Consider the following 18,184-nt stretch of genomic DNA (forward strand, 5'->3'; position numbering starts at 1 on the left):
AAATGATCCAATGAAATGATTTTTCATATACCTTTTCTATCTGAAATCCTGGTAAATGGGTTACAGTAGGTATTACCCACCAATATCAGTGACATGCAGTATTGGTAATAACAGATGCCTGCGCATATCCTAAAGAATGATACCACACCGACTAATATATAAATTGGGGACCCATAGTTGTTTCCTTGACCACCTTTTGGGTACATTTGTATCTAGTAAAGCTCCTGCATCCCCATTCTAAAGGGATAGTTTAGTTTTTATCAAGTGGGGTTATATTAGGCCCCTGGTTTGGAGAAGCAAACAGGAGTACCAGCCAGAGAGCAAAGCACTTTACTGCAGTGGACGGGGGCAGCTGCAAAATGTTTAAAAGCCCCTGTCACACTGTACCGAAATTGACACCCGATGGACACACGATAAAGGAAATGTTCAAATTTGGCTGTGATCGTAGCAACATCGGGCCATTCGTGAGGGCATCTAAGCCATCGTATGACCGCCGGTGGAGTTTCTCAGGCTCCGGCAGCAACTTCGTGAGCGGCAACTTCGTAAGGCACTCGTGAGGGCATCTTGTCAAATCGTGCCATCTTCGTGTTATCATCGGTGCATTCGCCCTCACTCTGATCGGGGCGAATGCCCGATGGCACCGATGATAACAAGATGCCCTCACGATGGCCTTACGAAGGGCAAAATTGACACACGAATTCAACACGAAAATGAACCTTCGCAAGGTCCTTCGGCTATTTTTTGGCATGCCAAAGATATTGCCACCGCTCACGAAGTTGCTGCCGGAGCCTGAGAAACTCCACCGGCGGTCATACGATGGCTTAAGATGCCCTCACGAATGGCCCGATGTTGCTACGATCAGAGCCGAATTTGAACATGTCCTTTATCGTGTGTCCATCTGGTTGTTTTATTGCACAACAAAATCATGTAAACATATTATGTAAATAACCCAATTTGTGTTCTGTGAAACTGAAAAGGATATAATATATTATTTTGAAGGCGAGTAGACAGGAAGTTGTTGTTGCTATGGAAACAACAACATGACGGAGAAAACGTAATATCTTCTACATATAAAGACGGAGAAAGTAAAGAACAAAGTCTGAAAATATCAGTACAGTATCATAGTACTGTAACATAATTGTTTTTGTTACTTTCATTGCAGTTGTATGTCTTAAATGTAATGTAAATGTTGCCTTCGTGTGTGGTTCGGGGCCATCTTCGTGCGAAATTCACAATTCCATATTCGTGTGTCCATCGGTTGTCAACTTCGGGACAGTGTGACAGGGGCTTTAGGAAGGACTCTGTTTGCTGGGATGAAAGTGGAACGAGCTATAATTGGTCTGTTCCTCTGACTTTGTCACCACAGTTTACTGTCCGCTCTGCATCTTCCTTACAGGTTTACGAAACACCGTTTTTTGTGGCAGTGGACCATGCGAAAAAGAAAGTTGTAATCAGTATCAGAGGAACCCTGTCTCCAAAGGTTAGTTTAAGCTTTATTTTCTTGATTTTACAATAATGTCTCTTCAGCTATCTACAAAAATGATCCCTTTACAACAGCAACACCTCCAGAGCAGGTGGAATTCTCATAGTTAAATGCAGCGTTCTCAAACTCCTACACCTTTTACGAAAAAAGCAGAAACGTGACTGTCCACTTGTAGAACAAAATGTCCTATACTTTTTACCACAAGTGTTTGAGAATTCCTGAACTGAACCTACAGGAAAGAGATTACTCACGGCCGCCTTGTAAAAAAGGCAAAACATATTTTCAAGAGGAAAATTACTACTATTTCTCTTGATTTCTGATGATCTGCTCTCAACCATTCAAAACAGGTAGCGGCTGTACGCGTAGAAAACACAAATACAGTAGAATACAAAGATTAGAGAAGCATTTGAAATGTGCTTTTGAATATATAAAACTTAATCTGTAGAGCTCAAGACAAAATCACACCTGACGCATAATATCAAGATAAGAAACACTTGTGCTATGGCCCTCCACCCATTAAGTAACACAGTAGCCAAAAAAAGAACTTGACAAAAATGATTTAAATTAAGGCTGACATAAAGGCATAAACTCATGCTTCATGGTCTTATAGCTCTTGCTACAGCTGCTCAGGTACACTTATTAAAGTATAACCAAAAATAATCCAGTTTGAATATTATGAATGGTGTTTGTAAGTCTTTTGTCTAATGTGTGCACTTTTGTAAGATTTTTGCTTTCTCTGTCGATATTCCCCTTTTTTTTAGTACCTCCACCTGTGTTCTCTGCTTCATGCCGTCTTTTGTATTGTGTGTATCAGGACGCCTTGACGGATCTGACGGGGGATTCTGAGCGTTTGCCCGTAGAGGAGCAGCACGGGACCTGGCTTGGCCACAAGGTCAGAGATTACTGTATTAAAATCACCTACAATACATTACTTTAAACCATGAGATGTTTCCTCTTTAAGTATCTCTGTTCTCAATCTGTGCACTTCCAACACGTAACATCATCCCAGAATCCAAAGGTTATTTGAGTTGTTAATCAAAATAACTGCTTGTTATGGCTCTTTTAATAATACATTTTGAAGGAGACTTTTTGTCCACAATTGTGTCTTTTTCCATCCTCTCCTCCACTTAATCCCTTTCTCTTTCTTTTCCCTCTCAGGGGATGGTTTTCTCAGCAGAATACATTAAGAAGAAACTGGAGCAGGAAATGATCTTATCCCAAGCCTTTGGAAGAGACTTGGTACACAACTCTAATATACCCTATAAAGAATGGCCGGCTCAATAATTAACCTTTTGTGCCTCTGTTCTCTGGATGTGTTAACACTACTGTTGTGCTTTATGAGTGTAATGACTCTGGCTTTCTCTCTCAGAACAAGGGCACCATGCACTATGGGCTGGTGATAGTCGGGCACTCTCTTGGTGCAGGCACTGCTGCTATCCTCTCCTTCCTGCTGAGACCTCAGTATCCCACACTGCACTGCTACTCTTACTCTCCACCTGGTGGCCTTTTTAGGTAAGCCCATCCCGGAGTGTTTGTAGGAAGTGCAAGTGACTATACAAAACAAAATCAGGTCATTCTGTTCGATTACATTGTGAAAGAAGTCTTTTTAAAGCCTGTTTGCCAAATGAATGCATACATTCCATGTTTATAATGTTTCATACCAGTCTGCTATCACAGGTTATACACTCTCCACTTGTTTACTGAAACCTAGGTCCAAAGCTGTCCAAATATACATTTCTGTCCAACCACAGAATGTAAGGATAATGCATTGACATTGTGCAACAGGGTTGTGCAGTTATGTTCCCATTTGCTCAATAAAAAAAAGCAAAACAAGGAAAATATAAATGTTGTGTTATAGCGTAAAGGATGAGTTTAGGAGTCTTAACCTGAATAAAAACGTTTTCCTGTACTCTGGTGGTAAGACAGCGGATCCTTCTGTATCGTCTTCCTGATGGCAGCAGTGTGAACAGGCTGTATCTGGGCCGGGTATTGTATTTTAATATCTTTGGGCTCTTTTGCAGGGCACCTCTTCTCCCCAGTGTCAGTGATATTGGTGGGAAGAGCTGCCTGCAAAGAGTCCAAAGAGTGATACCACACCTATAATAGTTATTTTGCTCGATAGAAATCGAAATGATCAGAAATGGCCCCTTGCTTTGTTTACACTGAAGCCTAAACACGATGGTGTAAGGGATTATGATTTTTTATTGTTGTAATTTTTGCTTTATTTGATAATCTATAAAGGCAGACCGGGAACAAGGGGGATCATGTGGGGGTTATCACCTGCAACAAAGGTCCCCTGGAATGAAACTCTATTATTGTATGTGCCTCTGTACATACAATATTGTTTAGTTTTAAAAGATACATTTTTCCTAATTTGATCACCTCATTTAAAACGCTGAGTTTATTGACTAGAAGTGTCACACAGAATTGGCTTGCAAAATGCATTGTATGTTTATGTAAAACTAGTCTACTAGTTGTAAAGTACCAAAAGGTCTTCCTGCAAGAGACCAAAAAACGTTTTTGGACATGTACGCACTAGCTGTGCTTTGCAATTTCAGAATAGTTTATTTTTTGTCGAGTTCATTAGCATTTTGTGTAGGGTTGGGAACCGAAACTGAGAACCGATAAGAAAATGCCGGATACCTATAGAAAATACACAATTTCGGTTCTGCGTAACGGTTCCTAAACGCGGTAGACCCTGTATTCCACCGGGTCCGTCCGCGCCGCTGCGCCGCGGTGACCTGGTGGAATACAGCCAGGGTAAGGGAGGACTGGCCATGTGTGTTCTGGAGAATCACAGAACGGCCGGTCGTCAGCGGGCCGTTGACGGCCGGCTCGGTATGCTGACGGCCGGCACCGCCCTTCATTTTTTTTAAACGGCATCATGTAAGTTGCGGCGACAGAGGTCCACAGTTTCCCCGCAGCGAGGCTCCCCCCGCCCTCCCGTAGAGAGTTCACGAGCGCAGTCACTTCATAACACCAAAGATGGATCGCGGTAAACGCTCTAAAGTGATGCTCCACTACACTAAAACATAAAAAGACAAGGCACAGTGTAATGCCTGTTAATAGCTTGCCACAGGCATAGCTCAGTTAAAATAAAGCACAGCTATTGTGCAATACATTTGTATTACATGTATATTTTTTATTTGTAAAAATGTCAGTTAAAGCTTAAAAAAATAAAGATATTTTTGCTATCTAAACGTTTGACCTCTTTCTTTTATAATTTTGGAATAGAAACGGGGAATCAATAAGAACCGGAATCGATAAGCAGAACCGGAATTGGAATCGATACATTTCAAACGATACCCATCCCTAATTTTGTGTGGCTACACTTGAGCGCTTTCTCACACCCTGCCATACAGCTGGCTGCAGTGTTTAACTGTGTTTGCTATGCAAACGTGCAGGAAAGGAGTCTGTACCAAGAGATAACTAAATAATGTAGTGCACTTGTGGTGGTTTATTAAAGTTAAGAGAAGTAAATGTTTCAGACTTTGATCAGAAGCTACAAGTCATCCGACACAATAAAAGATTGAATACAACCCAACAAATCTAGCAGCTTTCATACAGGACACAAGGGGTCACAACATTACAGTACGGAAATGACTCATGCTTCGTGACCACGTAATGAAGGTGTAGTTATAGTGGTACAGCTTTAAATAATAATCAGTTATTAACCCATGAAGGCAAACATCTGCTATTGTTCACCACAGTTACATTGTGCTTTCTGGCTGTGGACATGTTTTGTTCTCAGCTATGTCTTTCATGTGCATCGATCAAGAGCCATATATTTCCAAGCAATCATTTTTATGGTCTTCTTGTGTTTATCAATTATACATTTGTTCTCAATTGTCCTATTTTAAAAGCAGTATCACGTAAACCTGTTTTTCAGGCCCAATCAATCGTGTCCTTTTCAGTCTGTGAGATCACACTTTGATGCCTTATTTTAGAAATGCACCTGTTAATGGTGTGACACATTATTCTGCGCGCAGGGTTTCCTTTTTTTTCTGCTTATTTTCTGTCCATCATTATCAGTATTGTATCAACCAGACTAAAATGCACTTGCAGGAGTGAGCCTTTGTGTGGATATGGTCAGAAAATAATATTATGAAGAAACTATTATAAAGAAATGTTCTTTAGTGCGAGTTGGAAATGTGTGCAGAGAGCTGCCTTCACATGATGCGCTGGCTGTGCCAATGTTTACCTACGGGGAGAGAGGCACCGCCCGGCTACGTGGAAGCATCATCCTTGAGTCACATTATTTCAACTCTGACCTCAGTTGCCGCTGACCTCACCAATGAGATAACAGCTGTGTGTGACAGCCAGAAGCCACCAAGGCAAATAGGACATGCTACCATGGAGACAAAACCGCCTGGCTGCCTTAACCTCAGTTTTACGCCCTATATAGTGCTGAGCAAATAGAAAGTGATCGTACATGTAAAGGCAGCTTTACTCTCTCCACATGTCCTGTTTACATAATTAAAGTGTTTCTTTCTCTTATTTACACAGTGAGGATGCCATGGAGTACTCAAAAGAGTTCGTCACATCTGTGGTATTAGGAAAAGACCTGGTACCAAGGTATCTCTTCTACTATGTGCAGAATTCTGTGTTTAATTTCACTTTGCTGCATGCTTACAACAATTCTGCTGCTGCTCTCTCATAGGCTGGGCCTGTCACAACTGGAGGGTTTCCGACGCCACCTTCTGGAAGTCCTGCAGAAAAGTAACAAGCCTAAGGTGACTTCTTCTGACCCTGTTGTAGAGGATGAAAAATGGATATAAAGGCCTGTTGTAGTATTAACTTGTAACCCCTACTTGGTAATAGTAGATTTGGGGACAGCTTTATGGACATTTGAATGAAAACAACTCGACAGTTCAAATACTAATGAATAATAACGTTGTTTCCAAGTTCTGCATGGCTTTCACACAGCCTCTCACAACACTGCAGTCTCAGTATCTCTGCTGTAATTAAAGCATCATTGAGTTAACCCCTGGCTGCTGCAGGAACACATCCAATGTACTGAAGATATATTTAGATTCAGATGTTATGTTGCATAACCCGTTTTTCTTTGCTTCAGTGGAGGATCATTGCGGGAGGCACCAAATGCATCCCGAAATCAGAGCTTCCAGTGGAGGATGATGATCCTCAGTCTCAGCCAGCAGCGCCTCCCAGCAGTCGCCTGTGGCTCCACCCCAGTGATCTCAGCATTGCCCTTTCAGCCTCCACCCCCCTCTACCCTCCCGGCAGGATCATCCATGTGGTGCACAACCATCCTCCAGAGGCATGGTGAGGAAACTGATTGGAAAGCTGTCTGTAGCTTAAACTAATTATGTACATACAAATGTTGCTACTGTTTTTACCTGTATGAGATTCAGTTGCGCGGTATTGACATTTAAATTGTCTTTGTCCAAAATATAATGTGTTGGCCACACCACACAAATGGTTTTATATCTGAGGTGTGGACACAAAGCAAATTGAAATATATTTTTCAGACCTATGAAATAAAAGAGTTGGCAGCTCAGTGGGAAAAGGTGTACACTGCATACTGGGGACAGTGTGGGCTTAGAGTGTGTCACGCAGCACTCCCCTGGCTTTCTATCTGCGCTCTCTGCTGGGCTGTGATGTTTTATTTAATCTTCCTATCATTACATTTCATATTTGTACGTGGTGTTATTAGTTCTGTACTATGTGGGAAATATAACTCTTTAGATTAGAAGACATTTTGATGCTGATTCTGTAAGACACAGGTATCAAGCATGCTGCATCAGCCGGTCTCTTATCCAGGGCCAGAATACTTATGAGCTGATGGATATTAACAGATGGATTCTCCATCTTAAAAAGTGTAAGGGATGGTAATAACTTTTTAAAAGAGATCATTTCAGTTGTCATGTTTGATAACACTCAGTGATGGTGGCTACTATAACACAATCAAAGGTAACTTATGGTTGCATTGCTGACCAACACTGAAAGCCAATTACCTCAAATAGAGTCCATCGAGATGCCACAATCTGATCTCTGGCCTGTAGTAGTTTACTGCTAATGCAATGATGCTGTATGTATCTGACGAAGACACAAAAGCAAATAGCCTTCAAATCTTTAACCATCTTTTACAAGATGATGCAAAACCACGAGGCAGAATTGGTTTGATCAGATTAATCTCACGATGCCAGCGAGATGCCGTCCTTGTGGCCTTTTTTTTATGTCTGATGGTTTTTAAAAGAACACTGCAATGAAGATACTGAACAATTATTTGTCCCCTTTTTACTGTTTTGGGAAATAATTATTAGTTGGCCATATGCAGCAAGTGAGCTTTTAGCCCCATCTTTGGAGTATGTTCTTGTTTCTAAGATGAGCTCACTGTCGCATAATGTTCTACTCACTGGTGTCATAGCCTCGATTATGCTTCTCCCATATGGTTACTGAGGCAGACTGTTGCAAAATCTACATGCGTGTTCACTTCATCATGATTGACAGACTCTCTCTTTCCGCTCTTTAGCTGTGGCCAGGAGGAGCCAACATACTCAGCTCTGTGGGGAGACAACAAGGCCTTCGATGAGGTCATCATATCACCCGCCATGCTCAACGAGCACATGCCGCACATGGTGATGGAGGGGCTGAACAAGGTCTGTTTTATCTGGGTGCATGCAGATGGATTCGGCAGGGGAGTTGAAATTGTGGTATACTAACACAAATAATGTTGGTTCTGATTTTCCACACTGGGTTGCTGGATGATAAATAAATGTGAAATGTAATTATGCGTATGCTAACACATGTTAATTAAGGGGATACGCCATTACATTTTCTCCCTTAAACTACAGGCAAGCAACAGAAATATAACTTCTTTCTTAAATCCCATATATATTTATTTTTAAACAAATTGTACAATTATATTTGCTGATGAGGTTCACTTTATGGTGTACCAACAGCAAAGATAAGTGCATCCTGAAGCTGTAGTTTGACTAGAGCAGCGTGAGAAACAGACATTTAACAATCACAGTATTTGGATTCATTCAGCCGGTAGTCCAAAATGGACTTTGATTTTAGAAATGCAACATAGATCCTTTTTGTAGGTTTGGTAAAACCTTCACTAGAATGCTTTCAGAAAGCTTGAACATACAGTTATCCTTTCCTGGCTTTTAAACCAACCCATCTCATTTTCATTTAATTTCATTTCAAACCTTTATTTATACAGATAAAATCCCATTGAGATCATTGATCTCTTTTCCAAGGGAGACCTGCTCAAGTAGTTCCACATGAAACATAAAAGCATAAACAGAACAACAAAAGGACATCATCCAGCATCATTTACATAATTATCCACATAAACAGGTACCAATAGCTTCCGATTGAGTAGCATCCAACCGAGCTTTAAAAACATTTAGTGGCACCAGATTGTTAAGTTTCCATTTAATTTGCAGACTATTCCAAGACAGAGGAGCTGCGCATCTAAAAGCTGTCTTCCCTAAGACAGTCCTAGCAGTTGGCACATTTAATAAAACCACAGCATTCGATCTCAGGCAGTAGCCACTTACAATTCTCCGTGAGATCAGGGAGCAGATATAAGTTTCCCTAACATGGCTTTGTATATAAAAATGTACCAGTGACTGAGCCTCCGTACAGTTAGTGAAAGCAAACCAGCCCTTGCATACAGGGTACAGTGATGGGTTAATGCTTTACAGTTTGTCACAAATCTCAGTGCACTGTGATACGCAGCATCTAACTTGACCAGGCAATGGGCAGGTGCATTCATATAGACCAGATCCCCATAGTCCAGCACAGGTAAAAAGGTCACAGTGACTAGCCTTTTCCTGGCCTCAAGCGAGAAACAGGACTTGTTCCTGTAGAAGAAACCTAGCCTAACCCTCAGTTTTTTTAGCAGGTTATTGACATGAAGTTTAAAAGAGAGACAATCATCAAGCCAGATACCAAGGTATTTGTAACAGGCAACAACTTCAAGTTTTGTTCCTTGCGTAGTTACAATATCTAAAACAGGCTCTGGTGTCTTTTTTGCTTTTGAAAAGAGCATTACCTTGGTTTTATCATGATTGAACATTGCTGCAATCAAAAAAACAATTGTTGAATACGCTGTAGTGATTATTTTCACTCAAAAACCACACTTTTGCAAAGACAGAATACAAATCTTCATCAGGGTTTTGGAAGACTGAACCCGACTCTATGGTCAAATGTGTGCATGGGCCCTTCATTAACTTACCGCACCATTTGTTTTCTTCTAGTTTCAAAGCATGGGAACTTCTCCCTCCTGGTGTTATGGTGTTCTCTATGGTGGTCTTTCTTAATGTGAGATACAAGGGCATTGAACATCTGCTTTGATTACAGGGTATCAATGTGTATGTTTGCATGTGACGGTCTCACTGTTATTATTGTTGCTGAAGTTGTATATCTGTTCCTTTCTGATTCTCTTCTTACTTGGTTTTTCATTGGACTTTGTGGCTCAGGCTTTTGTCAGTATGTCTCTAAATGGATGATATTGTGTCAGCTGCCGTGCGTAGTCTGTAGTATGATACCTCTGGTGTTTCTGCAGGTACTGGAACCATTTTGTGCCCAGTCTGAGCAGGAAAACTGTGAACCAGAGGAGCCTGAAGTGCATCAACCCAGCTGCATTTCCACTGCGTTCAAAACCTCGCTAAACTTGAGTCCTGTTCCCTCTAATTCGTCCTCTCCTACCCACAAAGACCCGTCTTGCGCTGAGTCCCTCAAAGAAACTGAAGCTGTCCCTGTGACTGTCGATGCCGAGTCTTTTCTTCCTCCTCCTCCTCCTCCTCCTCCTCCTCCTCCTCCTCCTCCTCCTCCTCCTCCTCCTCCTCCTCCTCCTCCTCCTCCTCCTCCTCCTCCTCCTCCTCTTTCTCTATCAGACTGTACTTCTGCCTCAGAGCCTGTTTCGGTGTCTGTCCCCCAAATCTCTAACAGTCCCTCCAACTCTCACTCAGGACCACTCAGCAGTCCTCCTCAAACCCAATCGATCCTATCCGACTTGAACCCTTATGCAGATATGATTGCTGCTCCCGTTTCTGAAATGCCATCTCATGAGACAAACCGTTCTCAGATAGAAGATCCTCCTCTTAAAATGCTTATATCACATGGCTCTTCGCAGAAACCAGAAGTCCGCTGTTTACACATGCCAAACACTACCTCTGATACTGTTGTATAGACACTCTGTATTAGTCGTGGCCTCCATTAGCTGCTATGCACCACACATTTATCAAAGCAGTTGTTTCTGTTTAAGGAATTATTCATCGTAAAAGACTGTCCTGCTATTAATACTGTGACTAAATGGCCAGACTAATGTGTTCTTGAGGTTTAATAAGAGAAAGAGTTTGCCTGATGTTAAAGCTCAGAATGTTGTGACAGTCCTTAGTGAAAAGCCTTCTTGAAAGACTGGCTCTTACATTTAAAAGTGACCATAGAAGAGGTGTATAGAGCCTGCCAGTTATTCCACTAAGAGAAAGCACTAAAGTCTCAGATGCAAAGCAGCTCAACTGCTTTAACAGTTGAGAAAAGATGGAAAGTTGGCAACATGTTTCCTTTTGCTACATAGACTTCCTTTTGCTCTTTCCACAATATAACAACTGGTTCCTGGGTGCTGCAAGTCCAGGCAAGTTCCCTGTATTGTGTTAAAGGGTGTTCCAGGCAAGTAGAAATGTGGAGAAGAACCTCAAAGAATGTTAACAACTGACAAAGCAAGTTGGAACCAGAAATGTGCGTTCACAACAGCAAGGTGCTGGGGTGATATTGTCAATAAGTAGTCCCTGGTATACATCACAGGTCAAAGGAGTATGTTACCATAAAATAATATGTAACACCTTAAAAACGTAGAGTTAAAATTAGTCTTTTACAACTTTGTGTACAATATTCTTCTATTTAATGAGATTCATAATCTAGGTTTCCTCATATCAATTCTTCAATTCTTTCCATTCCTTGCACAGCTACAGTACATTTGGTCAAGTGCTGTGTGCATGAATTTGCCAACCCTTTTCCTCCAGTTAACACGTTTCCTTTGTATTCACAAAGTTTCTATGGTAACCTAATTTCTTCCACATTAACTGCTCTTTCTTCCTTATTGGCTGGGTTTTTCAGGGGCTGCAGCTCTTCTTCTCACTTCTCTTTTTGCCTTTTGAAAGCACATATTCAGCCTTTCCTCAATCATAATCCCTTCAAGGAACTGTCAATCAGCAGCCGCTGGATTAACGTGTGTGTGTGTGTGTGTGTGTGTGTGTGTGTGTGTGTGTGTGTGTGTGTGTGTGTGTGTGTGTGTGTGTGTGTGTGTGTGTGTGTGTGTGTGTGTGTGTGTGTGTGTGTGTGTGTGTGTGTGTGTGTGTGTGTGTGTGTGTGTGTGTGTGTGTGTGTGTGTGTGTGTGTGTGTGTGTGTGTGTGTGTGTGTGTGTGTGTGTGTGGCCTTACATAAAAAAAATGGCAACTGGAATTGTATTCTCAACCATCCATTTCATATTACTATGCATACATGTGCTTTTATAAATGATAATGTGATGTGAATATACGGCTGAAGGGGTTGCAGTACATTACATAATTTAAAACTCAGAGTATAAACTTCTCTCCTGCTCTGCAGTCTCATGCTTTTATTTATTTTAGTTTTTGTTGTCATAGTGCCTATAGTGCAGGTGAAGTGTTTGAATGTGTGCGTGCCAAATATTTGCTGTCGTTGATCAGCAATGTTGTTCTCATGTGTCATCATTGCTCACACTCACTCATGTAACATAGTCATGTTTTCATTTGTGGTCCATAACCATCTACACAACCCAAACATTGTTATGTTGCCATTTTTAACTTAACGAGCATGCTTCCCTGTGATTTGTTGTCTTTGTTTACATCAATTTTCATTCATTGTTCCATCACTTGTATGTTTTTGTGTTCTCATGTGTTCCACATGTTTTTTATGTTTTAACTCATTAAAGTTAACCAAATACATGCAATTGTGTGTTGATGTGATTTGCCGTTGTGTGTTTGTTTTCCTCACACTTTAACAATTAACACAGATTAACGTCAGATTTTGTGGAAAATATTATTTAGTATGTTTTGAAGTTGCCTATACTTTTCTCTTATGGTTTACTACGCCTTATCGTTACAAAGTCTTGTGTAGTTTTTGCTCGGGCATTATGACTCCATTGTAGGCGTTTAATGGCAGTCGGAGTAGGTGTAAGCTCACCGTTAGATTGCACATTTATCAGAACCACACTTTTCTTTTTTAACACCATAATAATAGATGGCATCATATCAGCAGTTAAATATAGATAAAGGTGTTTCTTGTGACAATAGAAAACCATGATAATCTTACAGAGTGTGGTCCGAATAACTAACTTTGCAACCAGCATTTGGGAGAGTGTTGATACCAAAAGTGTTAATGGTCCGTGGATAATATGTATATATTTTTAAATATAGTAGAATTTATTTCTATCGGATGTCAGTTCAACGGATTCCTCTGCATCCATTCTTTTTTGAACGGCGTAGAAAAAAATGAACAGGCAGGTAAAATCCTTCGGATTTTTATAAATTGAGTATAGTGGAATTATATAATTGAAACATAAATTAGGGAGGGGATATATGTTCTTTTCAGTTAGAACTGGGCCTTTCGTAAGCAATTTTAGTTCTGTTCATGTTGATTGTCAGTGCGTATCTTCCCTGCTCTCTTGCTCTCATCGTACCTTTATCTCTCAAGTCACCTATCTGTGTACCCTTTGTTCTTGTGACAGGTTCTGGAGAACTACAACAAAGGGAAAACGGCTTTGCTCTCAGCAGCAAAGATCATGGTGAGCCCCACAGAAGTGGACTTGAACCCAGAGAGCATGTTCGTGGATACATCAAAAACTCAGCAGCCGATGCCTACAACCCACCACCGCAGGAACAGTAGTGTTCGGTTAGTACAGCAGGCACCACTGTGGGTGTACTTTTTCTTCTTCTATCCTCTGTATAATCATTTCCCCCTCTTAAGTTAAGATATACTGGAGAAAAACTCATATTAAACTGCAGGAATAATCATGGGGACATGTCTAACTTTCTAGACAATACTTTACACTACTACTGCTACTAACTGCTACTTTATTGTTTTCTCAAAATCATCGCTTCTGTTTTGTTTGGTTAAAAAAAACAGACAAAAAACATTTCTACGGTAAGAAAAGCATGCTATTAATTTTGCATAATGTGCTCCCTTCTCTCATGCACGCATGCACGCTGTCTGACCACAGAGCAGTTGCAATTTATGGTATTATTCAGTTCCCACCTCGCCCTCTCTGCTATAACCCCTGTCCAACGTCACTGTTAACTCCTGGTTGTGATGGTTGAATATGATTGCACCTACTCTGTATTAGATGCTAATATAAGAGCACTAGAATACACTCCCAGTCTCTCCTTTGTCTGTTCTTCCTTTCATTTATGTAGTGTTTTGGTAGTGTTCACCTAATCTGTAGAATCTAGATACGTGTGGTTACTAACACTTCCCGTTTTTCCCTCCTTTAAGTTGTCTTGACCCTTTTTCCATGTCTGTCTTGTGTTTTGGATCCCCTCTCCCCTCCTCTCATGTCACTACTCTGCAACCCCTTTTCTCCTCTCCTCTAGTTCATGTGCGCAGTCTGAAATATCGCTGGATGGTTTCGCTGAGTGCCCTCCTCCCCCAGTTCCTGTAGTGCTGCGTGGAGCACGGGAGCGCCTGACAGTGGAGCTGAGGGACCGCAAAGCACCTTTAGCTCTCATGGAGAGTCTCTCAGACGCCGAATCCCTCTACAGTCTGGATTCCCGACGCTCCTCTGCTGCCCTTAGGGGTTCACCAATGCTGTGCGGCCTGCCGTTCTCTTTGGATGCCCCGATCCCCGAGGAGAACCCGTCTCTCAGCTCCCGCACTGAACTCCTGGCTGCCGACTGCCTCTGTCCGGACACACCAGAGCACATGGGACAGGTCGGGCCTTTCTTTACCCCAATGGACTCCATATCCACCCCAGAGTACCCCATGCGTCTGTCCCCCGCCACCCCCCGCAGCAGTGGACATGATTCCCCAGCTCTGCTAAACCAGAGCGTCGCGGCTCAGCCTTTTCAGACGGAGCCTAACACCAACCGAAAAATGCTTCCTGATGGGGACCACCAACAGATGCCTGGTGTCTACGATCCAGGGAGCACTCCTAACGCTCCCCTTAGCCCAAACATTGACTCTAGAGAAAATGAAGATTGGGAGACGGCAGATAAACAGTTTAGTGCGGGATCCAGACCGGCAGCTTCTAATCCTCCCCCGCAACTGTCCAATGGAAACCCCAGCCAGGCGGTGCTGGAGTTCGCCCAGTACTTAGACTCTCTTTTCAGACTGGACGGCAGCTGCTCCCCGCCTCTGGAGCTATCAGATGGGGAGTCAGAGTCTGGCCGGGGCTCCTTTGGGCACGGGGAGTGTCTCGTAGATGGACAGCTGTTGGATGACAAACAACTTCTTGCCAGAGCAACAATGGAGCCTAACTTAGTCCCCAAGCCTCCACGCACTTTTGCTGGATCTGCTGACCCCTCCTCAGGCATCTCTCTGTCCCCTTCCTTCCCTCTTTCGTCGTCTGAGGAGCTCAACGACCTTTCCCCAGGCGAGGGCGTCCTGCCAGCCATGCACTCCCTACGAACATCTAGCCCTTGCCACCTTCCTGAAGAGAACACACTAGCATCCATGGTGTAGTGTGCTATGTCCTTTGCTCTAAAATGGAGAGGTGCAGTCATCCAAGATGTAAACATATCACAGTACAAGCATGCGATAGAATGCAGTCACTCATCAGAGATCCTATGACAGAACTTGACTGACCAATTGAAACAATTGAAAGACTATTCGTATTTTTCAGGTGTTTATAGCATTTTCTCACAATTGCAATGACTAAGAAAAAAAGAGACCTCTCTGCATGCCAGGGGGCTGTACTGCTATTGGGTGAATATAAATAACTGTAGCTTCACAATGCCATTCCAAAACATGTTGTCTCACCCACATAGGGACGCGTCAGCATTACATCATTCCCGAAATAACAAAATCAAAGGGAGAATACTTAACTGAGCAGGGATTCAAAAACTAACACTGTAGGAGAGGTTAGCATAGGCACATCACCTGGGTTGATGTACTGTGCAGCCTTCTGCACCCTCAGCCGCTCCGGAAACTTTATCAGCTTTTATTTCATTTTTTTTTTTTCATATCAGGAATGTGAAGATGGACATATTTGTAAATCAATAGAAGTGAGAAGACATTATAAAATGTTCCTCAGGTCTGTTCAAGCATTGACTTTGAAGTGTGTTACATTGGTGAGAATTCATGTGTCTTAAGAAATGTAGTGATTGTGACAAAGTTATTACAGACGCTTATGGATGTTTTTGAGTCTTTTGGTTATTTTTATTGTGCATGAGGTTTTTTTTTTTCTTTATTTTTAAAGAGAAATTGTCAATAAGCCACTTAGATTGACATTTGGATACTCTTGCACACTTCAAACAGCTCAATTGTACCCCCCTTTGCCAAAAAGTTAATACATTATATTGCCAAATGTATTTATGAGATGTAGTTTTGTATATGTATATGGATATTGCTTTATTTAAACTTAAGAGTAATTCATTATCTCCTTCCCATTCTGTTGGTTCCCATGTAGACTGTTACAAAGCAACACCACAGAAAAGATGCCATCCTGACCTTAACACTGCCGTGGCTTTCATTTGGAAAACATAGCCTATGAACCTGGGTTTGAAACAATAATGAACTTTATATTAGTCGTCTTATGTACCTTACTCTTTGCAGAGCTCTTAGCAAAGTGCCCAGGTCAGGGTCTGCATGCTTTACAGTATGCACTTCAGAGTAGCATGCCTGAAATAGAACAAATCTTATCATTAAATCACAGTAGATGAGCTCTAAACATGACCAGAAATGAAAACAAATGTCAACTCAAACATTAAAAAAAGCTTATGAAAGGCATGGTTTACCATACAGGACCAAACTGTGTTTTTCAATCACAGGATATCATCGCTCTTGTTCTCAAGGTGCTCTGTCATCCTCGACGTCAAGGTGTTTTTCTTTAGTGTGGTTCATCTGCATCACCCCTGAGGCTGGACTAAATGAATGGCCTCCAACATTCAGTTTGCCAATGATAAATACTGTACTTGGCATTCGATCCTCCATATCACTCTGGATGTAACAGGTGGCTAACAATTTGCATTATTTATTGCCGTTAATGTTTTTATCACTTTTATTGCTATATTTGATGGTATTATTATCCTTATTGCTCTTGCAACAGATTGGTTTGATGTCAGTAGTTTTTATCTTAGTTTTTTGGGACAGTGTGGGTAACTTTTTAGACTTCCCCAAACGTAAGGAGTTATATATTATCGCTTTTTTTCTATCCGAGTGGAAAAGTATTTGACAGTCTGCCATGGCATCGTGACAATATTCTGTTTTTACAAATGTTTCATAGTGGTGATACACGCTGCAGGTGGACGGCCTACTTACAGTCACCTCCGCAGCGACACCATCACGCCTGGAGTCACCATAATGATCTGCCCAATCTCTCTATTTGGATTAAGATTGCAGTGATTACCCACAGTTGACAGTTTCAGACAGTTTACAGTCTGACACTACTCGCATCATTCTACCAGTCCCAGTAGACTCATACCAAGGTTGGACCAGCAATTTCCTACAGTCAGTAAGCCTTGCTTGCAGCCTGTCATACACTAAAACACTGCTGAAAGAAAGCACGATAATACTTTCCACCATGATGTGTACAGCACCATGTCCTATGTGTAATTATGTATGCAGATGTTTAAAAAAAAAAGATGAATTCCAATAGAATCATGTAGAAAACAACTATATAACAATAAGGAGATAATGAGTATATTAAAAGATATCAGTATTGACGTGTAGAGAAAGAAATGTTCATCTGAAAGTTATTTATTCAAACTAGCGGCAGATTTACAAATTGGTCTATATTGAAAGAAGAATAATTCAACTATGTCTTGTCCATGTTTACCTGGTTTGCTTCCCCTCCTTTCCTGTCCCACAATGAGAATGTATTTAATCCCTCCCCCTCACTGCCCTGCCTGTAATGGAATAAACTACAAACCATGAAAATAACAAGGATGTTCTGTCATATCTCTTTCAGTATTTACTTATAAAATGTAGTCAGCATTGTGATAACTGTCTATTTAAAATGAGAAACACATTTAATTTGATGCCTCGTGTTATTTGGGTCCGCTCCTTTTCATCACTGCTACGAATTGACCAGATACAGTTTACCTTAATATTAATAGATACATAAATCAATGTTCTGTTGAGTTTCTGTTGAAGGCACATTTCGGCAAATAAATGACTTAAAACAATGTTTTATATCCAATGCAATCGATACATGGAGAAAAATACCTAGACTTGCCTACCCATCCTTTGTTTGATGTAAAGATGTCCTCAGCATTAGGACTGCTGACTGAGTACAGATTTTGAGTAATGGTTATTTTGGGCTATATCTAAGCCTGAGTGTAGGTGCAGTGTATTATGAGTGTGCAGTGGAACTGGGGACAGTGGGTTGGAGGTTTCTGTTTGATATCACTAATGACACACCTTAGACTTGTTGTAGAGTAATTATTTTTGAATGTACCTGGGTATTTTAACTGTATTGTTGTATGGTAGAGGGGGATTAAACATGTAAAACATGTTTAATTTTAAAGCAGCTGATCATTGTGCATGGGTAA

At 41.4% G+C, this 18,184-nt stretch overlaps 1 protein-coding gene across 2 annotated transcripts in view; it reads left to right on the forward strand.

Annotated features, from left to right (window-relative positions):
* dagla (diacylglycerol lipase, alpha) overlaps nt 1-17,560 on the forward strand; it is a 50,498-nt gene extending 32,938 nt beyond the window's left edge. Inside the window, exons 11-21 of one of the 2 annotated variants that reach the window (XM_034110761.2) lie at nt 1,397-1,480; nt 2,298-2,375; nt 2,642-2,722; nt 2,853-2,995; nt 5,990-6,058; nt 6,144-6,216; nt 6,558-6,766; nt 7,977-8,103; nt 13,207-13,370; nt 13,605-13,622; nt 14,069-17,560. In XM_034110761.2, coding sequence (XP_033966652.1) covers nt 1,397-1,480; nt 2,298-2,375; nt 2,642-2,722; nt 2,853-2,995; nt 5,990-6,058; nt 6,144-6,216; nt 6,558-6,766; nt 7,977-8,103; nt 13,207-13,370; nt 13,605-13,622; nt 14,069-15,155 — 2,133 coding nt within the window. In that variant the 3' untranslated portion in view covers nt 15,156-17,560. The remainder of the gene's footprint in view (nt 1-1,396; nt 1,481-2,297; nt 2,376-2,641; nt 2,723-2,852; nt 2,996-5,989; nt 6,059-6,143; nt 6,217-6,557; nt 6,767-7,976; nt 8,104-13,206; nt 13,371-13,604; nt 13,623-14,068) is intronic. The other variant, XM_034110762.2, reaches the window with a different exon arrangement.
* The last annotated feature ends 624 nt before the right edge of the window (nt 17,561-18,184 follow it).

Source organism: Pseudochaenichthys georgianus, chromosome 3 (genome assembly GCF_902827115.2).
Source record: "Pseudochaenichthys georgianus chromosome 3, fPseGeo1.2, whole genome shotgun sequence".
Lineage (NCBI taxonomy): Eukaryota > Metazoa > Chordata > Actinopteri > Perciformes > Channichthyidae > Pseudochaenichthys > Pseudochaenichthys georgianus.